This window comes from Callionymus lyra, chromosome 15, assembly GCF_982586985.1.
Source record: "Callionymus lyra chromosome 15, fCalLyr1.hap1.1, whole genome shotgun sequence".
Lineage (NCBI taxonomy): Eukaryota > Metazoa > Chordata > Actinopteri > Syngnathiformes > Callionymidae > Callionymus > Callionymus lyra.
In genome coordinates, this window is record NC_141832.1 from 22,769,417 (window position 1) to 22,796,521 (window position 27,105).

Consider the following 27,105-nt stretch of genomic DNA (forward strand, 5'->3'; position numbering starts at 1 on the left):
CTTCGAGTGATCACTTCAAGTCTGTAGTTTTGTTCGTAAAAGCTTCTCATGAGATAAATGTAAGCACATGTTTTACTGTAGCAGCTTCTTGAGACAAATGTATGAAGGCCAGAAATAATCGGCACGACTGAAAGTTCTCCTCTGCACTTATGAACACACACACACACACACACTCATACAGGCACACACACACTCAGTGTTTCTGATTAGTATGAGCAGTTTTCTGTCATTTTTTTGTGAAAGTTATTATTTCCGTGTGCGTTTTCGAGGAACAATTTTCCATTTAAATGCAAGTCATCTTGCTGTCAGTCAAATGAATTTGTTGCTGAGTATTATGATTAAATGTTAGACAAAGATGATCCCATTATAAAGAAGCAAAAATATTTTATTTTTAGAAAGTTATAGCTGCAAGTGTAAGTAGTAAAATCACTAACTGTGAATTCTACAGTGCCCGTATACATCAGGTATTACGGTAACACTATTCCTCGACCGATCATGTCTCATCGTCTCTCTTCATGTCTCATAAGTCAGCTGATGGTGGGATGACCTGCCTGAGACCCCTCTGATACATCCCACCTGAGGATGAACCCTCTCAGAGGTAATGGTGACAATAACCTCAAAAGCTTCGCTCCATGTTGGCAGCTCGGAGCCGACGTGTCAACACACCTGCAGATTCTTCACCTCCGTCATCTTAATTCGTCTGACCTCCAGCTTCCACCCCAACCCCCCCGCCTACAGAATCCCTTTTCCACCTCCGCCGGGCCGACTCACAGCTATTTGTTTAAGGAGCCGAAGAATGTCGCCATTGTGCGTCTGCAGCCATCCTGAACAGACTGCTATAAAAGCACCTTTTGTCCCGAACCTCCGTGCTCCCCCTGTCATCCCGGTCGGGGAACAGACCCGATCGTACGCCGGGGCGACCGGGACTCTGATGGGGTTTCAGGGCGGATGAAGAGAGACAAGGAGAAAGAGCCGCTGTGTGTGCGGAGGGACACCAGAGATATTTAGTTTTGCAGACAGGTGCATTCATCTCCCCCCCGCACACCTCCCGGACCACGTGTGTGTTATCAGAGCAGAGGAAAAAAAAACTGCCTCTGGCTGCTGAATGGACTTTGTGATTAATGGCACAGCTGCTCTGTCGCACCGTGTGTTATGGAGGCTAATCATCTGCTCGCGGGACTGAAGCGACGCTGATTTGATGCGAGTTTTTGCACTTTTCATGATTCTCTGCATGCAGAAATAGATCCTTGTCGTGTTCTCTGCACAGCATCAGAAAAAACCCAACAAAATATGATCTTATTACATTTGCTGTGCACATATCACACAACATTATGCTCTTATACGTCAAGTGAAGAATAATAATGTGTTGTCACTATTCAAAATACAGATACTACATATTGGTTACAAACATCTCAACATTATCTGTCTCATCATTCTACGAGATCAACTCACTTTCTGCTCTGCATCAGAACAAACCAATCATCCAGGACAAGCAATATTTCATAGGGCAGATGAATTCTGAATCCATTGCCACCTTGTAACACTAAATAGTTCAGGCACAATAAGAACATTTATTTAGTGTTTTCTGCCATGAAAAAACACATTTCAATCCTATATTGTATATTATATTATATTATTATATATTTTATACGAGCAGGCTTTTCCTTGTTTTTCTGAGACTCCTGTGCTGTTCTCAGTGTTATCTTGACCTTTTAAGTATATATTTTAGTGAGTATTGTTTTGATTGTTTAAGCGCTTTGTGACCCTGGTCTGGAAAAGCACTATATAAATATAATTTACTTACTTACTTATTATGGTATTTAATACAGAGTATATAGAGTGTTGTTGGGTGAAGCTTTCATGTCACTGTTATGGTCATTATATATATATATTTTTTATTATACTATTCAATTAAATGTATCTTTTACTTTACACTTTATTTGGAAAAAGAAACAATAATAATTAAAGAATTTACCAAACAAACCCCATCTTACTTGGCTCCTGCAAGAGTTTGAGTTATGGTTTTAGATGACTGTAAAGTCACTTAAAGAAACAGTATCTTTGTATCATATTAACTAGTAATAAGGCCATAATTCTAATAATGCTTAATTTAAATTTGACTAAACATGTTAAATGCTACTTCTTTGCGTGACTTAATAATCTTCATGATGTTATAACAACTAGGGGTGTAATATCAGTATACTGTATCGATATTATACTGATTATTTTTGGCTTGAAAATCCTATTTTATGTGTTACCACAGTTATTTTATGATTTACAGTCTCTAGTTACGAGTAAAATAAAATAATTAATTTTCTTTCAATTAACAATTCACAAGCAATTATTCATTGTTGCTGTTGTTTTGCCATATTTTGGTGTCAAAACAAATTGAAGCAGATACGATTTTGTCATGTCATCTGTACATTTTGCAAAATGACCTGGTCAATTCTACAAATATATCCTTGTTCTTACACTATCACAATATATCGCAGTATATCGTATTGTTGCCCCTGTATTATGATACGTTTTGTATTACCAGATTCTTGACTATACACACAATAACAGCTGTTTGAAAGATCTCTTAGAACCTTTTTAAATACTTAAAGCGTGAATTTTTATTTGCTGTTTCAGAGGGTAAAGGTCAACTAGTGTGAAAACCCAACTCTCCTGACTCACTCACGGGTTTCAATTCAAAAGTATTCCTCTCCAAGATGCAGTAAATCTCTCATCATGATGATGTTCTGAACTTACTGCTTAAATTAAAATCTCAGCAAACGAGAGGTTACGAGATCGGAGGCCATTATGCGGATTTCATTACGGCTACACTCCTCCTCCAGCCAACAGTAATCACGCCCGCTTTGTTCATACTACAAGTCCCTTAGAGGTGGAGACTTTCCGGATTGATGGCAGGCAGTGACAATCCTCGATGTTTGACCAATCACAGCAGAGTGGGTATAGTGAAGCTGGGTTTCAGTGGGCGGGGCTTAAGCACATTTTCTAATGTAAATATTTCAATGAAAAGATAGTTTTGTACAAACAGACACATACTGATTTCTCATTCTGAACAACTGAAGAACTGCTCCACTGTGAGTGTGTTAGCAAAGGTCAGTGTGAGATTGTGCTGATGAACACATGGCTGACAGTGGTGAGCCGGCACGACATGAATAAACAACACGGCAGGTTCAACTCTTTTCCAAACCCACATGTTCATCGCACTGCAGCCGTTTATGTCTGGGTTCGCCCACTCAAACGTGTGCTCAGTCTGCCTCTTCTCTTCTCACTCGACAATGTTCAGGTGTAGCGGCGACGTCTGCTGATGTTCAATATAAACAAATGGAGTCGCAGTATGTGATGGAGGATTTGTACCCACACACACTCACTGAGATGGCGTGAAGCCATGATCAAAGAAGAGGCGCCTACACATATATACGTGCACAATACCGTTTGTAGGATCAAAGATCTTTAATTCTCGCCGCCGAGAGAAGCTGAGCTCCATCGTTACGATGTGTTGGGTTTGTTGCTGACACACCGAGGAAAGTTAACAGGCAGCTGAGCGCCGGTGCTGAGAGGTGAAACACCTCAAGACTCACAATGATGAGGCTCTCAGGGCACAGTTACATCAGCAGTTTAGATAAATATTTCATATCTTTTTTGTAAGTAAGTAAGTAAGTAATATTTATTTATATAGCGCTTTTCGAGACCAGGGTCACAAAGCGCTTTAACAATCAAAACAATACTCAAAACAGTTGTGTGGAAGATGGAGAAATATTGTTGTGTATTAGTTTAATACATGGATTTAACTGCTATAAAAATCTGTGACTGATTTATTTATTCCTTGAATTTTGTCTTAGAATAGCAGATACCACTGTTATTGACTGGCACAGGCCAACAAGTATTTTATTCAGTTGGAATTCCCTCCATTTTATATCGGAGTTGAGAAAAAAATCAAACATCATTTTTTATTGAAAAGATAAATGATGCATTAGCTTACTAGCTAATGTCCATCCATTGGAACATGTCATGTTGCATGTTATTGGTAATTTGTTTGGTAAATCATGATTTTCATGTCCTTTCATTTTAAAATAAAAATATTTTTTTGATTGACATGGATTTCCATCCCCACTGTCTTATGTAAGGGGTTCCTTTTTGGCACAGCAGATGGGTTAAATGTCAGGGTTTATTTTTACAGACTGACAATAGTATGACAGTTAAGTTACTGAAAAAACCATCTCACCATAACGTTGAACCAACAAGAGCTCTGGACTGGTTACAACAAGATGTTTGTGTATTTGCATCTATGTATATTTGATTGTATGCTGATGATGGTGTGATGTATGTTTGTGTCTCCTAACTTCTAGAGACTTTGTGTGTTTAAACATTATTTATTATTATTCTTTTTAATAGGTGTCAAGAGTCGAACACTAATGTTGTTTCAGAGAAAATCGCGTTTTTTTTCCCGTAATAAAACACCTCTTAGGCAGTGATAACAAATAGAACATGTGTCGGGGGGTTTTCTGTGCGGCCCGGAAATCAATGTCTTAAGGACCGGTACCGGGGTATTGGGGACCACCGCCTTTTATGACTCAGAACACTTCCTTTAATTACATTTTGTAGAATAAGCCCTTTAACAAAATAATAATCAACAGACTTTAATATTAAAATATATTTTTATCAATATTTTCAATGATAAATCATGTGATAATTATTGACTTATCCCTTGTGTTGATTGTATCTGAAATTCTACAATTGTATGATATATTTTGTACAAAGCAAAAATGTGATTTACACAAAGGTGACCAGAAAACAAATGTGTTTGTGGTATCCCTTGTGTTGCCTTCTGGTCAAGGTCAACAGCAGTGGTGGAGGTCCTTCATCTTGACCCGGAGACAACACAAGGGATACCACAAACACATTTGTTTCTAGGCCTCCGGGAGATAACACTCACCCTTGTCAACAGTTTATGTCATAAAGGTCTCACAAATATTTATTAGACTTGATATCTTAATTCATAAATTGTCTTTGATGGCTGAACAAGATAGCTGTCTTCGTTATTAAGATAAGAGTTCAATAGGAACATGTAACAATCACAAAAGCATTCCAGCCTCCTCATATTTCCACTGCCGAGATTCCATTTATGTCAATTAGTTGTCGCGGCGCTTTTACTCCGTTTGTCATGACTGATAAATTTCATAGAGGAATTGGTTTCGCTCCATTACACAGCTTCATCTACTTATTTACCACAGTAATGAGAACAACACGGACGAGGTGAAGATTGAAGCACTGAAACTCACCGTGTTGAAGTTGGGGAAGAGACTGAGGGGGGAAGATCCGTTCAGTCTGAAGGGCAGGAGGTGCTTGAGGTCGAGCTGAGGCTGGACCGGTCGTCCGGGGACAGGAAGGGAGGCGAGGAGGGGGCTGCCGTGGGCTGAGGTACCTGGAGAGACGAGCCAGAGATGGACGTTCAGAGAGAGGAAATACATTCCTAAAGAACACAGCTATTCTAATACAATTGCAACTTTATAATGGGTCATTTCTTTCAGTGTTATAGAAATAGAAATGACTACCAGACTTGGTGAGGAACTGTGTGAGGTTAGAAGTTTATTAATAATGTTTATATCTTTGCTTATTTATTTATTATTTTACTTTACATTCTCCCCCTGAAGACTGAATATCAACAAGGAGAATACATCGTTTTAAGATGATTTCTATTAATTTTTATAAAAATGGTTCAACAAAAACACATGTTAAAATCATAGAACGTAATGTTTTAATCAGGTGATGTGTTCCACAGAGAACAAAAAGAAACAATATAAATAAATCAGCTTTCTCAACTTGATACCAGTTTAAATTGAGTAAAAATCCACAGAACCTTTTAGACACAGCAAAATCAAAGACAATTTTGTGGGAGTTATGTACAAACATACAATTAGTCAAGTTTTGTTTTTCTCACTCAATCTGTAAAAATTATTCAAGCACACAAAAAAAACAAGGTTTGGTTTAATTTTTAGTTTAGCAAACATTTAGACCGAATCTATTTAGAGGTTTTTCTTCTAATCAAAGCTCAACAAAATGGTAATTCTGTGCAAATTGTGGGCAATGTGTGGAGTTGATTTTCATAAAAATGGAACCCCTTTTTCTGCTATATATTTCTAATATATATATATATATACTGTAAGTGTATCTGCAACACCTTGACCCTGTTACAGAAGATATAGAAAATCATGTGTTTAAGTTTTAAAATAACTCATCAAAGAAACTTGATTTTTTTCTTAAAATAACAATTTACCTGGTCAGAGACCTGCACACAAACAGTGAATCTATCTTGAATAAATGGCTGTTAAAGGTTAAACACAATATTTTGGAGCACACACACACACACACAGACACACACACCAGGTGCAGCACTCAGTGGTGGCTCGACTTTGATTTATTCGTTCCTCCGGGCAGCGTTACACCTTTATATGACATTCACAATACTTTAAGGACGTGCGTATGGACCAAAAAAACTTGCTTGACAGTTTATTACTCGATAAAAGAAAGGTTTATGTTAGATTCAGCTGAGAAGTACTGTGGGGATCTTCTCACGGATGAGTTCTAAGAACATTTAAAAAACATAGACATGTATTTAAATAGTTACAGGCTCAATGATTATTTTACATTTTATGTGTTTAATTAACAATAAGTCAAAACAATTCAACAATTTATTTAGCAGATTACATTGGAATGCCGAAGGAAAGCATTAGTCCTGGATCCCTTTATAAAGGTGTGGTCAAATTATCATGGAAGCTCTGTTGTCAGTGTCCCAACAAACAGGTCCTAGCTAACCCTAATCGAAGTAAATGTTGCTGTTGTCTGGACAAAACCTCCAGCCAGGCTTGGGGTTTGGGGGGTGTGTAAGGGAGAACCTGCTGATAGGGTTTCTATCCATGGCCAAAAGAAAAATGTGGAACTGTTCTACTGTCCAGGTCCAAGGAGAAAATGCTATACTTAGCTAGTGCTATGTTTACACATTCAGTAATTTACCAATATGTTACACTGTTTACTTAAAATTATATAAATAAATAAATAATACTTTATAATTTCCTATGCAAAATTGAGGATATTTCTTCACAAAAAAACCTTCTAGTAACAGTAAAACTATGCTAAAGAAATTTGCTTGGTGGGTGTTTGATAGAGGAAGACAACCACAGATATATTGAGCCTCCAGGAGTAGAAAATAACACTGTAATCTGACTCATACTTCCTGTTAGAAATGTACCTAGAAACTCCTGTATTAGACCATCGAGAGAGGAACTTGTCAGTGAAACGGAGTCACTTTTTTTTGCCACCTAATGTTGAATGGATCTTGCGGCCGACGAGCTACCTATCACAGTTGAAACTTTAAGTAACAGCTGCATCAGATAGTCCCGCGGGGTTCCTCCCACAGAAATACATCAATGGCTTCAAATTAGAATTCGGACGAGGATCATTGGTTAACCGGTCCCTGCACCGGGGAACTTAATGACAAACACCAAAAGAAAAGTCTAGAAAAGAAGAAAATCGGAACCGGTTACAGTGATAAATGTCATGGTCCAGGTTTACTTAAAAAGTCAGTCGGTATTTAATCTCCTCCATTTGCATTCAAACAACAAGAGATCGAGTTTTTCAGGACAGTCTATCACCTTCAACCGGACACTCCACAATGAACTCCGATCACTCCTAAGGACACCCCCGGGCCCCAGGTGTCCACACGTACACACAAACACATCATTTAATTACTGATTTATCGGCCGAGGAAAGGTAGGTGTTGGGGAGGAAGATGGGAGATATCGGATTTCAAATGGAGCGGGGATGAAGAGATTTCTAATTTTCTGCTTGGCTGCGTTTCAGCGGGCCGGTGCGCTCGGCGGTGCACAGGCACTTATCCCAGCACGAGGATCAATCATCGATGTCAGCAGCAGGTCAGCCTGGTCGCTGCAAAGTGTGCCAATCATGGGAGTCCAGGCGTACGCCGCTGGATTCACCGTTTGATAACCACGAAAAAGGCGTAAGAATCCTGGCTTTGAAAGAGTTAATGATGCTCCAATTTCTAAATCTGTCCGGCTTCAAACGTGGATATAACATTTTCTTCTTTGAAAATATTTTGTATTTTGTATTCCAAACACAACTGTTTAAGTTACGTTACTTAACTGTGAATTATGAGCTTATAAGATCGCTTTTTTAAATTATTTTGTATTGTTTATTATATAGCGTGTTTAAATAAAGCTCTTTCCCAAAAAACCCTGATGAATATAAGTAAATAGTGTCAAAAAAATAACCTTAAAATGTCATGTGCATAAATGAATCTATTCTTCTTATGATAATGAAAATAACTATAATTATAATATGTATATCAGCATGTTCTGTTCTGTGCTGGTTCCAGATTGATATATTGAATGTATTATTTCCGTGTCATTCATCCAAATTGAACATGTAATATGATGTTCTTTAATAAACAAAAACAAGAAAGAAAAAAAAAGGCAATAACTCATTACAACACACATTATTGAACGTTTAAAAAGTGCTGACTCAGGGATGCAGATTTCACAGAACATGCACAAGTCGATAATAATAAGAGGCCGAGGCAAGAGAGCAAAACAAATCCATATTTGCATCGAGTGTGTGTGAGTGTCTGTGTGTGTGAGTGTGTGTGTGGGGGTTAGATGCTGCTTCTGCAAATCCGAAGGCACGAGAAAACTTGACTGGAACTGATCGAAGTATTCACAGCAAAATGGATAAACTATGCTGTTCACTAAAGGAGACCAAAATGGACAAAAATAAATAATTTTAATCATAATTAAACAATTAAATATATGTGCCAAAAATGTGGTGTTGAATACTGTTAGTAATTCAAAATTATTTGTCAAACTCCCACATTTTTATTTCACCTTTTTTATTACATCACTGATCTGATCCAGCCTTACACCCCAGCTCGGGCTCTGAGGTCTGTGGATCAGAATCTACTTATGGTTCCACGCACACGGTTCAGGACCAGAGGAGAGAAATCTTTTCAGGCTGTTGCTCCTAAGCTTTGGAACCATCTTCCTCTCTCTTTGCGCTTGATGGAGTCTACTGACTCCTTTAAGAAACATCTTAAGACGTTTCTATTTGTTCAGGCTTTTCCTTGAATTTCTCGAACTCCTGTGTTGTTCTCAGTATTATCTTGATCTTTAAAGTATGTACTTTTTTGAGTATTGTTTTGATTGTCTAAGCGCTTTGTGACCCTGGTCTGGAAAAGCGCTATATAAATAAATATTACTTACTTACTTACTTACTTACTTACTTACCTTTTAATTTCATTTAAGTGTATTTTTCTTAATGTCCAGCTACACAAAACAGGCCCACAGAGTTGACTTCTCTTATAGACCAGGGTCCAGGGGAGATAAATGGTGAAAACACATGACACAGATGTCTCAGAATCTAGAGGCTCAGTCAACAGATGACGCACCTTGTACATCGGTTCGTGACTGGAGGTGTAAGAGGACACTCAGAGAACATTGTTTTTCTTTAAGGTGTTTTTCCGCTGTACTGCTGGTGAGATGTGGTATCAACAAGACAAGTGGCCAATAATCATCTGCTTGCTTTCCTCAGGCTGCTCTAATGATAGTCAAGACACAAAAACCCTTACCAAGTTTCGCTCAAATATCATTTCTAAACCATGACCACAAACATGTAATCTAAACTGAATTTAATTTATTTTCAATAATTCTTACAAATGCTAACTTTATTGAAACTACACGGTTGTGAAAGTGCAGAAGCGAAGAATACAGATGTAACTTTGGATGGACCAGCCCAGTAACGTCTATAAAATAAATCAATTGGTTGCTTAATTTTTTTCATTTGATTTTAAAGGAAATAGGATCAGTTTGTTAACTTTAAAATTAAAATTTTAAACTACAAAGCCAGACTGAAGTTTGAAGTGAAGTAGATTTCTAAGACCTTTATTTGAGATTTTACGAATACTTTCTACTTTCTAAAATTCTATTTATTGGATTAAGACAAATATACCCTGTTTGTGTCACATCATAGCAAATAGACACTTAAAATCTGTCACATTTCAATTTCCATCCTTTATTGAATTCCGTCTGAAATCTCTGCAAAAAAGAGGTTACGAGAGTGGAATCAATTATGACGTTATAATGGCTTCACTCCACCTCCAGCCAGCTGTAATCACGGCCCGCTTTGTTTATACAACAAGTCCCTTGGAGGTGGATACTTCCAGGGTTGAACGCTAGAGGTCCAAGATCAATTTTCTTTTCCTTGATTTTCTGGAACTCCTGTTGTGTTATCAGTTTTATCTTGATCTTTAAATTATATACTTTATTGAATATTGTTTTGATTGTTTAAGCACTTTGTGACCCTGGTCTGGAAAAGCGCTATACAAATAAAAATTACTTACTTACTTACTTACTTACTTAATAAAGGTTGAATATCGATGGATCGCAGGTTATCTAGTTTTAGAAAAGCACTACTGAATTGCTTGAATTGTTAGATTGACTCCTCTTCAGTTGAAGATGAAGATTTAATTTTAACCAATGCTACAAAAGATGAATTATGGTGCTGAAGTTTATACACTATGAGGTCAAAACCTCATCTTCCCACATTAACACTCTTGCGTCTCTAAACTCTTATCTGTTTTGGTTGGCCCTGAACTCTCCCGCCTCGGCTCCCGACAACTCCATCAACATTTTTTTAAAACCGTTATTACTCCTGGCATCTTAATCCTAATCCACAAATGCGGCATGGTGAATCCTGTCAGAAGTTTGCTGCATGGCTGTGTTGGACTTGGCAGCGACTGTGTGAGCAGCGAGTGCACTGTGGGTGGGTGGTAAGGAGGTGGACTAAAGCTCAGAGCATATGCTGCCTGGGTCTGCGCTTGCCATGTGTGGGCTCAACTCTCTGCTGTTTGTCTGACACCCGGAGATGCGGCGCGGGGCGGACGCAGCCTGCAGACACGTGGGCAGCAGCCTGGAGGGAGATTTCTCACCACACACTGGAAGCATCCTCTTGGCAGGCCTATCAGAGGAACGCCGAGCTCGCAGCCAGGACGGTGACGGTGCTTCCTCACCTACCCGTGACTCCCCAGGCATCTTATTAGATCAGGGTTTGTCTGTTTGCCTCTTTAGAAGATAACAGCAGCAACGGAGGCGCTGCCAGAATCCAGACAACAGCGTTGTGTAAAAAAAAACCTTGATTCATCTCGGGGAAACAAATAGCTCCACAGGTGAGATAGAGTGAGTATAATGCTGTGTTTGGCACATTTACTGTGTCATTCCAGTCAGACACATTTCTTATTGGACCGCCTGCAGCACTGCATAACCTCCTTCTATCACGCCGCATCAGTTTCCACTCATCTGCCATCGTGTTCGTCTCTGCGCCGGTTCACGACCACATATGCTCTCCTCGTCCAGAATCTACATCCAGCCTCGCATGAATCTACACTGGCTTTTAGATCCAGATGACCACTGGCAGGTGAGACAGGCCTGAAACCAAATATCCAAATTCTACCTCTCTCTTCCAGACGATCCGACGGTCTCTCACTTCCTCCCAGGGGCTAGCACCCCCCCCACCCCCCCCATCAACCCCCTCCTTCCTCCCCCGTCCATCACAACAAATCCTCCATCTCATGACTCACTACATCTTACACAACGGCGAGCGTCACAGCACATCTATTCACAAGTGTGTTTGTCCACTGAATCCCTGCACAAACATCAGGGCTTCAGAACTTTGTGTATATTTTCCCGGTTTGTTGGGTTTATTCACAAATAATATTTACACTTCAGTGCAGGTGAATGTTATTTGTCTGAAACCGTTTTGCGAGGGAACCCCAGGAGGAAGGTTACCTCTGAGGATAACACCAAAAACAAAAGCTTTTTTTATTTTCTACATCTAAAGACCAAACTTTTTTAGGAGCAGAAAATGTTTTTTAGACTGTTTTTATGGAGGCCAATTTAACCATCCATCCTGTATGAAGTCCTTCAGCATCGTCCCTGTGAGCTTCACACTAAATCCTGTGACCCTCGCACCGATTTACCAGAAATGCCCTGACAAAAAAAGGTAGATCAACGTTACTCATCGAAATTCATAGCAGGAGGATCACTCCATTGAGGACGTCGTCTGGTCTGTGTACTGGACTTCCTGACCAACAAACCAACTGTCAGGATCTACAACTTGTCATCTTCTATCACACTGAGCACTGGCTCTCCTCTAGGCATTGTGCTGAGCCCCCTCCTGTTCACCCTCCTATAGTACAACTGCTTCACTAAGACTTGAGCTGTCACATTATGAATTGCCTTTGCCACAGCAGTGTTAGGATGCATCATCTGTGTCTGAATACAGACAGGAAGTGAGACACCTGGACTGTTGGGTAAACTCTAAGCAGCAGCTGTGGAAGTCAAAATCCTAGTCCAACCACAAATATCTGGACATTCATGTTAGCTATGACCTGACCTGGAGCACCAACACACCCTGTACGTTCAGGAAGGCTCACCAGTGAGTCTTCTTTGTCAGGACATTAAGATCCGTCCTTCTTTGTTGTCACCCTACAATTATAATATATTCATGTCCACTGTTCCGGGTGGATGGATGCGTTGTTCTCTGTTCTTGAACAATGATTTTTTTGACTTAATATAATTCAGTTTTTGCTTCTTTGATGTCTCTAGCAATGTGCATGGGTCAAGGACCTCAAGGAGCTTTGTGCCTGGTGTAGGTCGACGCTTCTGTCTAAGTGTTTCTGTCTGTGTGACCGTTCAAAACAAGGTTTTTATAATCAACCGTTTCTAAGGAAACATTGATAATGGAAACTAGTTAATAAGAAAGAAAGAAATCCAAGAGCCAAACTGAACAGTACAGAGTAAAAGTGTGTCACTTCCTGAGGAAACACATTCAACATACTGTATGTCGTCTTTTAAGTGAGTGGAGGGGACATGACGAAGAGGTTCCTTACTCACTGACAACTGTGACTCAGATGCTGAAACGCTCTTTATCGTGCAGAAGAGCATGACTATTCTTCTCAGTAATTGACTTGTACGATGACAAAAATCTGTTTAAACAAAATGGCAGAAAGAAAACAGACAGAAATGTGACTGTGTTGATTCCAAGTGGCATAAATCATGTTTCTGTTTTAAAAAATAAATAGAACGATACCATAATCTATGCTTTTATGAATTTCTGTTGTTTCTAGAACCATGTTCTTATTCACTGTTTTACCTGTAAACTAGAGCTCCTTCTTCTTTAATTCTCCTGTCGTCAGTCCACTCTCCTTTGTTGTTTGATAAATTGCACTAGACTGTGGCTAAAGAAGAGAGAGCTGAATGGCCAGAGAGAAAAGACAAGTGCTTTTCTATTTGTGGCTTTGTGTAATTGTGTTGGATAGATGTTGGCAGAGAAAGCTCGTGGAGTCGAGAGTGCCGTTCTCTACCTTCTTCTACTCTGCTGCAAAGTTATGGAATATGTCGTGATTTCCAACATTTATTCTATCAATCACTGGTAGACAATTACTCTGAACAAAGACAAAGCTCGCTGGAGCTAAAAAAACAACTTTTAGAGATTGTTTGAAATAGCAGGGGTGTTAGAATGCGGCAAAAAAAATGTTGCTGAAAAACCAAGGACTTGGATTGAGAGATGCTTCTGTGTCCCAATCACTTTTCAACCAGTGATGTTGTCGTGTTGTCAGAACTGTAGCCAAATCAAACCATTTTGTCACCACAGACACATCGAAGTGGATTTTTTTTTATGCTGGAATATTCTTTTTTGGTTTGTTTTTCCATTCCATCGCTAGTTCTAAACGGACAGACAGCAATGGTTAGAAGCCATATAGTCAACAACAATTCTGGTAAAAAAGAAAATCAGATCAATCCCTGGATATATGATGAGGAAACATTGTTTCATTTTATTACACATGCTTGTCACCTAGGTGGAGAAAATAACACCATTATAGAATCTATCTCTTCCTATGGTGGCAGGGGAATGGTAAACCTGGTTCTCATTGAAGAGTCCACTAACCCGACTCAACTCAATCGGTGTCAGTGGATTATAGAAAGACACTAGAGTCCAAAAAGCGAAACCCAAGTGATCTTAAAACGAGCAAATCTGCCCTGAAATGAAGTGAGTTAAATGTAATTTCACACTACATAGTGACCGTGAAAGGAAACAGAAGTGTCTACATGATTGAACGACACTTCATTTATTGACATCGCAAACATGAAACTCTGATAATTATAATGACTTGATAATATCTTGTTTAAGTGATCATGCTTATGGCTTTAAGGTAACTTTATATTGCTCTCTATAAAAATTTAAAATACTTTTCTTTTAAGCTTCAGGCATTATCTGACTGGAATAATTTCACTCTACTATTATATTACTTCGCTCTATAGGAAACACCCTCGCAATATTTCTCATCATTCATCTTCTATCGCACAAAACCAACAAAAGAATATTCTATTTATACGGATATGTTTTCTCCCACATAAACCTCAATCTGACTCTGCTTTACTATCATCCTTCTTCTGTGCTTATTGAAAACAACTTGTTGGTTTTTCAGTTTTTTTCCCCAAACCACCCCACAAACAAACAAATGTAAGAACACCAAAAAGGAGACAGAACGACGGCAGTTGCCTGTGAATGTGTCTCTATAAACACCTGCAGGTATCTCTCCGGTCGGGCTTTAAAGCTGGTGAAAAAAAAAAAGAAAAAGAGGAAGACAAGGTTCCAGTTAAAATGGCAGCGTTTTTTTTTAAAGACAAAGCAGAATTTGTCACGGGTCAGACACTTAAAAAAGACCTCCAGTGAAGCTCGAGCGTGGGCGGGCTTCGTGGAGTGAACACGGGAGATTAACGCCAGCCTGGCAAAAGCATTTGTTTTTCTATGTTGAACACATTGAAACCATTGTTTTATGAAAAGAATCCAACACTAAATAAAATACAATCACAAGTATAAGTTAAATTGTGTAGTTTTCAGCAACTATATCATTATAATTTATTATTTTGTTACCTGTAAAAACAACCAGTTGGTTTCAAAAAAGATTCTTCTTTTATTTGTAGATGATTGGTTGCCTTTAGTCAAAGACATGAGGCTCTAATATCTACATATGCCAGTGAGATGTTGGAGCCATCGTGAAGCAAACATGCAAGCAGTCGTGACATGCACGGGGAGGGATGATGCTCTCGGTGCATCTGCCATCATCGTTCCTCCTCCGAACCCCCGCCCTCCGCCCAGCTGCCGTGCAAACGTCCCGGCAAACCTCGGTCCCCGACACTGACGAGAGCGGACCTGACAGCACAGGAAGAGCAAAGCGTCGACAAACTCTTGCTTTAATGTGGAACAAGAGGCTTGTGTCAAGAATTAAATTCACTTTCTACAAGACGGGTGCATGGGTTAAGGACGGAAAAATAGAATAACCTTCTTATAGAGTTGGCAATCTAAATGAAAAAGATTGGTATTCTAAGATTAATATGTTTAGAATGAAGGATTTCAATGTTTTTGATTGCGTAGTATGAGGGGGTATCAATTATAAACTGTATGTATTAAGGCTCATCGACTCACAAAGTCTAGGGAACTGTTTTACCTGCTTCCTAAGAGGAAGCAACTGCAGGTAAGACACTTTAAATCCACCCTTGATTAGATTTATTCCGCTGAAACTGGGGACATTTGTAGAGAACCATTTTTTTTAGTATGGGATTCTAAAGAGGGTACAAATACAACGGCACATTGTTTGTTGAAAACAATCTGTAAGACTACTTTGGAGAAATATAGAAATAAATTACATTTAAATCAGTGAGTACTTTGTGTGACAAAACCAACACAATGCATTTCATATTTCCGCTTCATCGTTTGATTTCCTCTCATTTCCATTTCAGGGTTCCACGCGACATTGTGCGGTCCGAACCTATTGCACGGACCGTAGGAGATAAGAGAGTCCAGTCTGAATAAGCAATTATCTCCCGCTTGATCAGGAGGAGGTGTGAGGTGCATCATGGGAGTCATTAGAGCACAGATGGAGAACATTAAACGCACGGATGTTTAATTAACAATGGTCACTTTTTACCCCCCCGTCCCCCGTACACTTAGCTGTCCTCCAACTGTCCCTCTTTCAAGTGCAGTCCAAGTTTATGATTGAATGATGATGTGAAGCAATGAGGTGATAACATCAATTAGCCTCTGAATTAAAATGGGATGAGTTCAGTTTCATGATTCAGGGCGACTCATTACAAATTTCCATTCAGTTCATAAAGGTGCATATAGAACTAGTACAAGGAGCTAATCAGTACTGAATAAGATGGACAGACGAATGATTTTTTAATTATTTCAACTAATATTTTAAATGATATATATCCTGACACAGCATGTGTTTTCTCACTAATGCCATGCTGTTAATATAAAACATCTTTATTCAACTATTGAATTTTCAAAAGTCAGCAGATTATTGACTTTGAACAGCCATATAAAAATATATTATTTATATATACAATATATCCTTGACTGAAATTAAATCAGAGAAAGCACTGCAGAACAAGACTGGTAAGAAAATAACCTCGATATAAAAATAAATCTCTGGCTGAAACACCTAAATATCTAAACATTAAGCTTTCCGGGACGTCGGCTGGTACTGCTCATGGTTGTTATTGCTACATTAGCAAGGCAGCTTCCTCTCAATGCCGTGCTCTGTGAAGGATCTTTTCTAAATCCAGATTCTGACTGGCCACCAGAGGCGCTTCATCTGTGTCCTCTTTGGCAAAGTCCAAAAACAAAACAAAAAGTCTCCTCCCAGACTCTCCCACTCACCTGTCAAGTGTCACTTAGCATCAGCGTTTCTGATCCTTTGTTATATACATGTATATATTTATTTTAATCCCAGTCCTTGCGATTTAAAAATCTATTTCCATTACATTGCAATGTTGATTTGTATCGAAAATAAAAAATTCAGGCCTTGGGGACTCATTCTTTGTCTTTGTTTTATACATGAAATGACACAGTGAGGAGCTTTGTAACATCTACTCAATTATTCAACACAAATGCCTTGTCTGGAAAGTGGTCTGAACACTAGAAAGCCTTTCAGGCATACCACTGCCAAGGGCTTAATTTTCTACATTAAACATATTTCCCATAGTGTTTTAAAGCCACAGCAGTTAAAAGCCATACAAGGGATGAAGATTTCTAAACCTTCTTAAATACATGATGAAATACACTTCCTTTATCATACATGTGGATTTTTTATAACTGTCTTTCAAGAGTGTAATTGTTCATCTATTTAAGTATATTCTGTTTAAGGAAGTATGTACGTGCTATGTTCTTCCTTTATCTTTATCATTTAGTTTACATGACAATGTCCAACCATTATTCCACTGAGGAGCTACAAGCTGATAACATTAACACATTTGTTTTAATGTCTTATTCAGATAACGTACCATGAGAATTGAAATTTAACTTTAAAAAATGTGAACCATCAACTTATAAAAAGGTACTTAAGACGATTAACACAAAATAACAAATACAAATGTATTTAATTCATGATATGAAGAAATGATACAACAGAAACCAAGCAGCTTCACTTTAATAGATGATAGACCTACTTTATTTCTGCAGTTAATTAGGTCCAGAATTTTTTTCTAGCGAGGATTCCATTTAATCCTAACAGTGTCACCTTCTCCATCAGAACCTATTTTAAAGTAAGCCCTCCCAAACAACGCTCGGCAGCGGCGCTGCCTCCTCTCTGGATTCCAGGAGGCGGCAAACTGCTCCATGTGGCCTGATTATATGCAAGGCTAAGCACAGTTTGACCCGCCGCTGAAAATAGAGCACGCTCAGCGTCAGAAATTACTTCACAAGGTTTTTTTTTTTCCTCCTCCTCGCTTCCAAAATCGAAAGAGACATTATGCGAAGTCAGAGGCTGCGTTTGTTGAGACACTTAAGACTCACCTGCCTGTCATAATTCTCCTTGACGTCATTGTTTTTTATTTATTATTGTGCTTATTTGATCACTGAAGTTGTGAGAGGAGCTTTCAGAATGTATGCTTTCTAATATGTCTCGTGGGATGCGAGTTATTAAAGATCGTGGGAGTGGAAGTAGACGTTTGGCTCATTTGGCAAATGACCCTTCATGACTACATCATTGCTAAAAGCCCAAGAGACGTATAAAATGGCCGTCCTGGAATCCCTTCCCAGATGGAAAATGACATTGATTCCATGCTGGAACTTGACTGGAGATATAACAGCAGACCGAATTTTTCGCAACTCAGAAAGGATTGGGACACAGAACTGGAAACTCCTTTCCCATTGTAAATACAATTAAAATGTTTATTTGAACCAAGATCTGATTTCTCATCATTGTTTAAATCCTTAAGTCTGTTTTTAATCTATCAACTCACTGTAACCATTTTAACATTGAAGCTCTGCCCTTGAATCAACATTGGAGGACATTTGTGGCGGGATTTTGGTGGGACAGAGCTAGGTATCAACGTATTCAATTAGTTGAATATATGTTGATTCACTGTTAGAATTGGTTGAAAATCCAACGTTGTTTCAATGTTGCCTGAGAATGTTTCAGGGTCATTTTACTATCTCGGAAGGAAAGATCAGATTTCTAGGGCACTTGCGATGTTCTCTTTTCAGGTGTGGCTGGAGGTTAGTGAAGTAAAGGGCATGAACTATTACACAGAGAACCTTCTCTGGACCAGCTTCATAAAGAGCGGTAAAAAGGCAAACAAACAAACAAACACAATGAATAGATTCAACGGTTGAAGGATTTTTTTTTTGACCTCATACTACTCGTTCGACAGTACGACGGTCGTCGGGTTGACAGAGTCGTAACAATCCTGCCGATGTAACAGAACCTCGCGGAGATGCTTCTTCTCCTGGGGAGAGTCTATAATGAGTTCTGTCAGGCAAGCAGCAAGCGTTCCGTCGCTGTCGAACCGAACCTGAGCGGAAAGCAAAGCCCATCTGTCAAGCAGAGACGATAAGCCTGAAGCCATCCAGAAACAAATTGCTCAGCTTCCCCACTGTGAAACCCTGCGAGGCAGTCGACTGCAAACCGCCAACAGAGATGCTACTGATTCCTGATGCAGCATAAGAAAAAGATGGGAAGGGAAATATCAGCGACATTAATCTGTGCAGATGGAGTGAGTCACTACGGTGCAGATGACCACTAAACTTCAGCACAACTGCTGACGAACTGTAGGTAAACCCTGTATCCATACTCTGAGCGATGTGTTCATTCGAAAGTTGTGCCCGAACTGATAAAAAGAACTGCTGCTGGGAATTCTCTGAGATTGACAGGGACTTAGATGAGCTCCATTTCCTCTGCAAATTGAGTAATTAGCGTTCGAGGCATTAATTGTGACGACGTTTTTAACATGGAAAAATATCAGGCTGGTCAACCAAATGACAAATCCAGCGCACCGTGACAAGTCAACTTACATCGAGTTGATTAGTCCCCGAGCGCATGATCGTTAGCTCAGAGAAACAGGAGAAAAATGTAGAAAAGAACATCCTTTTCTATCCTTTTCTATCGGGGAAAATCACAGAAATGCACATCGACGAGAGACTCTTTCGCAGTTAATGACTCATTCACACACTTGCGAACATTCAGAGAGAACATTTGGTTTATTTGTGTAATGGAAGCCAGTCAAGTGCGTGCGGAGAGTAGATTACTTGATTACTCATATCCATTGAGATGCACAAAAATCTCGCCATTAGCGCAACGTATTCACAGCAGGAGCGTGTGCCCAACTTCTCTTGTTGATATATGTTCTTTTCATGAATCACACCTTCTTCCACGAATAATTGGCCTCCTGGTAAGTTGCTCTTTTGTGGAGCAAGAATCCACTTCCACAGCAGTAAACTCAGCGTGAACATATTATCATTTTTTTTGTCTAACAGAATGTCTGGCTTTGGTTTTCATTTTTACTTCTCAACTGCTGTGGGTTAAGTGGTCTGTTTGTAAATAGCTAAGCTAATTCAATGAGGCTAATGCGTGTTGCTACATGGCAGCGTCAGCGGTGGTGATCCTCCTTTATCTGTTTGAAACAATTTGGTTCATCAAATAAACTCTTGATCTAAATATTAAACCATTGAGCATTAATACTGTAGACTACACCATGGAGTCTGGCCAATCCTGACCACATTTACAAGATGGTCTTGCTTCAAAGCAATTTTTCAGTAACAAATGTCTCAGATTCTTCTTCTATAATTGATATAGACTATGGTGGTCTCATGGACACTCTCTTAAGGTTCTAAGTAAGGCTTCAAAATGGAAAAAAAAGAGATGTTTGAGGTAAGATTCTCATATTCATATCATTCTGTGATCATTTGCTTCTGAACTACTTCTCTTAAGGGACCCTTAGGAGCAAGACATACGCTAAAAAGAACACGAGACACCAGTAAAACAAAGGAGGTTGAATTTATAAAACCATTTTAGCGATACTTGAGAAGAAGGAAAACAGAGGGATCTCAATTATGTCTAATAACCTTTGAATGAGAATAAAAGAGAATAAAATAAGATAAATTTGAGACTTTTATGAGACAAATATGAGAAGTATGAGCATTAAAAGACAAAATCTCATTCGGAGCTGGGATTGAACCAACAACCTTTCAGGTCATGGGCCAACACTCTACCTAAGCTATGACACTCCATACTTGAGCTATATATCAGAATCATAGTCTCACAGTGAGCACTGTGCAACACACCTGATCCAGGCTGTATTTGAGAAATACGAGAACAAATTAAGAATGCAATTTAAATTTTCTTTATCATTAGTAATTAGAAATGACTGTAAAAACAATACTAAATACTGAAAAGTTAAAACAATATAGTATTTTCGTAGTAGATTCAATTAATTTCAATAAATTAATTAATAACCTAGTTGAACTTAATATTTGTTCATTTTTTTTCCATTATTTGAACTTGAATTCTCATCTATACAAATGAGAAACCAGTGAATCAGTCACTAGTGTCATAATAGTGCAAATCTAGTATAGTGCAAATATCAAGTAAAGGGCAAATGTCTAGTAAACAAATTTGAACCATGCCGTTGAACTTTTATTTTGAAAATAATAAACGAGCCTGCTCTGGCCCTACAACTGTTGAGAAAGGCTTTCTTGAGGTCATATTGAGATTAATTTGAGAGCTTGCACTCATCAAATTTTTCGTTTTTTCTCACTGAGATATAATATAAGATCAAATTGAGAAATATTCCAAGGCGGCACAGTATGTTTCATTTCTCTTAGCTGAGATCAGGATTAGAGACAGCTGTAAGAGAATTTAGAGAACTTGTACTATGAGACTTCATTCTCAGGAGAGACATTTGAGAAAAATGACCACTTTTGTCTCAATTAGTGCTCATTTACTGTATATCTAGGAGATGCTAATGTGACATGAATGAGATCTCATCTTCAATTTTTCTTTGCTATGGGAAGACAATCTTAAAAAAAAGTCTGAACCTCCTAAAATAGAAATAAAATCTTCAAAAAAGGTCTCACTGAGGATTAGCTGAGCCACATTCTTAATCTACTCAAAGAAATGCTTGGTATGATTTATGACAGAGGAAATGTTTCTCCAAGAAGAGTAGAAAGTTCCATTACAACCAATTATTTTGTCCTAGACTTTTGTCCAAATGGAGAAGGTATGATCAAATGTGTTTGATTGAAAATTGGACACTAGAAAATACTTTTGTTCTGAATTTTTTAAATGCTAGCAATTCCAAATCCTTTAGTGGATATAATTTCTTTAACATATTACTAAATGCAACTTTCCGTTTATTTGAACACACACCTTCTTTAAGCTGGACCTCATATTTTGTACATTTTAAAGAGGATATTACATTTTTTTATATCTGTAAAAATTAATCCTGGAAGGATTGTCGAGGTGAAATGCTGTGTGATGTCACAGAAGTACATTTTCAAAATGTTAATCAGCTACATTCGTCGTTTAATCCTAACATATTTGTAGCAGAAAGACGTGGCCAAGAGTTGAAAAGGCCAACAGAGGGACATGTTATAAAGCAATTACCCCCTAGTGACTTTATAAAAAAGCCTTCTCTCGCTCAATCATCTGCAGTCGCCCGTAAATGAATGAGCTAATTTTGCCCAACCTGAGCTGTAATTGTTTCGAATCAGCCGCACGCCTCAGCGCCAGCGCTCCAATAATTGATCATGAGCAGGAAGATTAATCTACAGAGGCACATCTGTTGCACTTCATTTACAGGCCTTGCTGACGGGGCCTTCTGGATCTATTAGATTCAATTCTCTAATCCTGTGTAGCATATTGTGAAAAACAAAGGTGGCGATAACGTGAGGGAAATGTCAGACGACAAAAGAACTCCAGATTCCACGGCAAAACAATTTGAATCTATAGATCGAAAAAAAAAATCTATAAACTAAAAAAGAGCGAGGTCTTCTTTTTATTAAGGAATTGTTAATCATTTACGGTCAGAGCTGTTGAGGAGCTAACACTGCTAATGAACCCAAAAACCAACTCTGACTAAAATACTAAAGGGATTAATATCCATCAATACAACCCTTGATTGTACAACACTTCTAAGGTTAATTTTATTAGCTTGTTATTTTTATTAAACTTGACAAAACTGATATATTAAGGGGTTACTGCAGTGTAGCTGCAAAACCTTTACGTTGTCTTAAATGTATGTGGGTTTTGTGTATTGTTTTTACAGTGCATTTATTTCAATTTAAAAAAAGAGGCTTTTTTAAATTGATGGTTGTAAATTGACTTGTTGCCATCTATCCCTAGTCTGCAGCCAATCTATGCAGTCATTTGGTGAGATTAAAATATGACTTAAAATAGTTGCTAGTTATCATTAGCAACTGTCATGTCTAATGGCTAACACTCAAATAATCCTGTTACATTCATGCCACAATAACAACATTCATAGTCGGTTTAAGACAATATTTTGATGCAAAGAAATCCTGGAGATTGACATGAGAATCAAACTCTAAATATAGGAAATATCAAAAACTTTTGGATACAGCTCTTTATGTTTTAGGGCTTGACCGCAGTCTGCAAAAATCTTTCTGCGAGTGTAAACCTGTTAGTAATTCAAAGTAGAAGTTTATCTTTGACTTGCTCTGTATTTCCAAACATTACCTTTTAAATAGAGAAAAAAAATGTTACTGTTATTCTGAAAAGTTGATCAGTAGGTTGTCTTTAATAAATATTTAAGTATCCAAGTGTATGCAGAAGCTCACACTATGTGTACACACTTGCATATGCACACACACGTTCCAGTGCATGCCTGCACACTCAATTACACAAACACTCACTTGTGCTCGCCCGCACTCATTCATATCAACACACTTCACACACACCGTTTCTAATATGGACGTACAGTACAATCCACAGTTTACCAGGTTTCCCCAATGTTTGAAGAAACGTATCTGGCAGCTTCAGCGAGAACACCCAGGCGTTTCCACTCCAGCGAGTGCTGGAGGTCAGGGCCAGATGAAGCCAACGGGACCATCAGCAAAAAGCAGAGACCACCAAACCAGACTCCTGCAACGCCCCTGGCCACACCTAGAAATTCTGTCCGTGAATGTTTTAAACAGAATCGATGACAAAGCAGCCTTTGAGGAGTCCAACTCTTACTGGAAAAAAAAGTTCCAACTTCCTACCGGCTATGTCGACAGACCTCTGGCACAAGGCGTACGGGAACAGACTGTCCTTATCAGCGTATCTGGTATTCCATACTCTAAGGGAACACGATTTATTATTACGTCTTTTCAATATCTGGTTGATTGGTGCTGCCAAAAACGTGGCAATAATTTACCATTGTTCACAAGTTGGGGATCTCTTCACTACTTTTTGTTACTTTTAAGTCCCTCCACGATGGTGCCTTTTAAGGATTGATGACACGGCGTGACAAACCTCTATATCATGACATTCCTGCACCACTGGTCGAGCTCCGCAATTTGAACCCTAAGGGTTGGGCAGTAGATCCATGAAGATTTGTAAGCTACTGTAGAATGAATGATCGTATTTGATCTATTAGATCTTTGCGGAGGCGGTCCAGAAGACAGCATGCCCTTGACACCTGACCAGTCACAGCAGAGTGGGCGTGGTTGGGTTGAATGAGATTTAATCGCCCATGAAACGAAGCGTTTTCAATGTCCAGAGTAATGCACATTTTCTAAAGAGAGTTTTGTTTGAACGGACAGATGCTGATGAGTACAAAAGGGTCCAAAATCACTAAAACAGCCTCAAATCAATACATTACTTTCTCTGTAAGCACAATCTCAGGCACTTACTAACCTTAAGGGATGTTTCAAAAGTACCAGTCTTAAACTGGTGTTGGATAAAACCAAAACTGTATCAATAAGAATAATTTGTTTTTTTGGTTTTTTATTCTTTCTTTTCCAAGAAAAGTGTGTCTGATGATTAAAGCTGGCCCTAAGTTAAGTTAAAGGGTTAGTTCACCTGAAAATTAGAAATTTACACATTTTCTACTCACCCTCTTGTTGACTGAGGGTTGGGATTATTTTTAGAGAAATATGTAGTACTTTCTGCCTGTGTCGCATGTAATTCTTTAAACTTCTGCTACAAACAAGCTTAAAATATAGACTTATTTGAGCGTTTTACGGATCAATTTCTAACGTCTAAAGGCTTCAATACAAGATGGGCATTTCAGACGAGCACCACGGAGGTATTTGGATGTTTTTAAGGTCGTCTATTTTCACTTTTTTAAGATGAAGACAAGACAACTAAGCATTCATTAAAATGAACAAACATTTTTTGCATATAACTCTAAAAAGGAACGGATTACTCTGAGTCGACATAAGGGTGAGTAGAAAATGAGTGAAGTTTGAATTTTGGGTGAACTATCACTTTAAGAGGAGAGCAAAGAAAATGTAGCGTAACGGATAGATATGTTTCTTAAAAAAGTCTGACATTTAAAAAAAAATAAAGAAAACATTTCCTGATCTGTGAAACATTTTTCGCGTCATTAGAAAAATCACAGAGAGCATTTCATTTGCACTTGTCGCCCAGAAGAGGACGAGCCCTTTGACAAGCTCTCTGCAGGAAAACAGCTGCAAAACTGTAAATTGAAAAGCGATTTGGTGAGAAGCAGCTCTGCCTTTTGTTGCCTCCTTCCTCCTCCTCTCCGAGAGCTGCCATGCAGATGCCTCCTCGGCTCCTGGCATGTAATTACCAAGATAAAGGACGGATTCCTCATGTGAGCTGTTGCGCATCTTTAAATACGAAAACTTGACGACAGCGAAAAGGATTGGAAATATGGGTCCTCCACTGCTGCCTCCTTCCTGGCTCTCCTGGAGATAAAATGTTAAAGGGACATGATGCAGGGCTGAGGAGATAAGGATTGTTATCAGAGCCTGTGCAGGTGTTTGCAGGAGCAGGACCATAACAGGATTGTTAAATTACTGCTGGCCAGAGGGAGTTCACCAGATTAGAAGTGAGAGGAATCACAGAGAAGAGAATTGGAGGGAGGGGGGGGGGTTAGGCGTGAGTCAGACGTGGTGAGGGTGACCACGGTGGTAAATTTTGAATTCCTTCAGTATTGCAGTGTGAAGCGTCTTCAACGCCTGCTGCGGTGGTGATAAAGAGTCTAAAAAAAAAAAAGCAATCACTCCCAGCTTCCCGCCAGCATAAACTCCAGCTCCTCAACCTGGTTCTTCTGTCAAGTATAACTTGGTGTGCAGGTCAGAGCGCCTCGGTTGAAGCTCCCTATGGAGGATTTTAAAACGATAACAGAGAAAACCAAAGCCTGGATAAACAGGCCACGTGCAATATACTGTGTTTACTGAGCAGCACCAACATTTTTCACTAAACTAGTCATTGATTCTACTCCACTGGAATCATCAGAGCTCAGGATACTAAACAGTAGATGTGTCATCATTCACAATATTTTCTACACATTTAGTCCAGAGTTGTAACTGTCGTGTCACCAGTCGTTCACAGTTGCGCTGTATAGCCACTAGAGGGTTCTGTCTCAAGTCAAGCACCTCCGAATCCCATGACAGCAAAGCCCTACCAGAAGTTATCAGACACTAGTTATTTATTTGCACTTCCAATAGGTACTCAATTATATCCAACATAACAGATACATCACATAACTTCATTTACCGTCGAGTGGATCTTATAACCTTTATTGTTTAATTTAAATCACTCACTCAAAACGATTTCATGTGATACACAGCGCTCAAAAATCTGTTCAAATTGTGGTAAACTCACCAAGTCACCATAGTATCCCCATAGTATTTCAAAGCAAGTCATAATAATATTGCTCCCTGAGTCCCAGTGGTATTAATCCACCACTCATCATAGTATTACCTTGCAAGTCACCATAGTTTTACTCCGCCACTCAACCTAGTATTACCTTGCAGCTCAGCATAGTTTACCTCTGCCCCTCATCGTAGTATTACCTCACAAGTCCCCATAGTTTTACTCAGCCACTCATCCTAGTATTACCTCGCAAGTCACCGTAGTTTTACTCTGCGACTCATCGTAGTATTACTCCACCACTCATCGTAGTATTACCTCGCAAATAACCAGAGTTTTACTCCACGAGTCATTGCAGTATTACTCCACCACTCATCTTAGTATTACCTTGCAAGTCACCATAGTTTTACTCCGGCACTCATTATAGTATTACCTTGCAAGTTACCATAGTTTTACTCCGCAACTTATCGTATTATTACTCCGCCACTCATCGTAGTGTTACCTCGCAAGTCACCATAGTTTTACTCCACAAGTCATCGTACTATTACTCCACCACTCATCACTGTATTATCTTTGCTAGGCAACATAGTTTTACTCCACCACTCATTGTAGTATTACCTTGCAAGTCACCATAGTTTTACTCCACAATTCATCGTAGTATTACTCCACCACTCATCACTGTATTATCTTTGCTAGTCAACATAGTTTTACTCCACCACTCATTGTAGTATTACCTTGCAAGTCACCATAGTTTTACTCCCCAAGTCATCGTAGTATTACTCCGCCACTCATAGTACTATTATCAAAGTCTCCAAACTTTATTGACATCACAAACTCCCATTTGACTCCCATATCACATGACCAAAACACACACGCCTCATTGGTCATCAGGGGAGAAG

The 27,105-nt window shown here is 38.9% G+C and overlaps 1 protein-coding gene across 3 annotated transcripts in view; it reads right to left on the reverse strand.

The window, feature by feature from the left end:
* znf385c (zinc finger protein 385C) overlaps positions 1-27,105 on the reverse strand; it is a 175,922-nt gene that overhangs the window by 34,973 nt on the left and 113,844 nt on the right. For all 3 annotated transcript variants that reach the window (XM_087808491.1, XM_087808492.1, XM_087808493.1), the window contains one exon: positions 5,292-5,434. In XM_087808491.1, the coding sequence (XP_087664617.1) occupies positions 5,292-5,434 (143 nt within the window). The remainder of the gene's footprint in view (positions 1-5,291; positions 5,435-27,105) is intronic.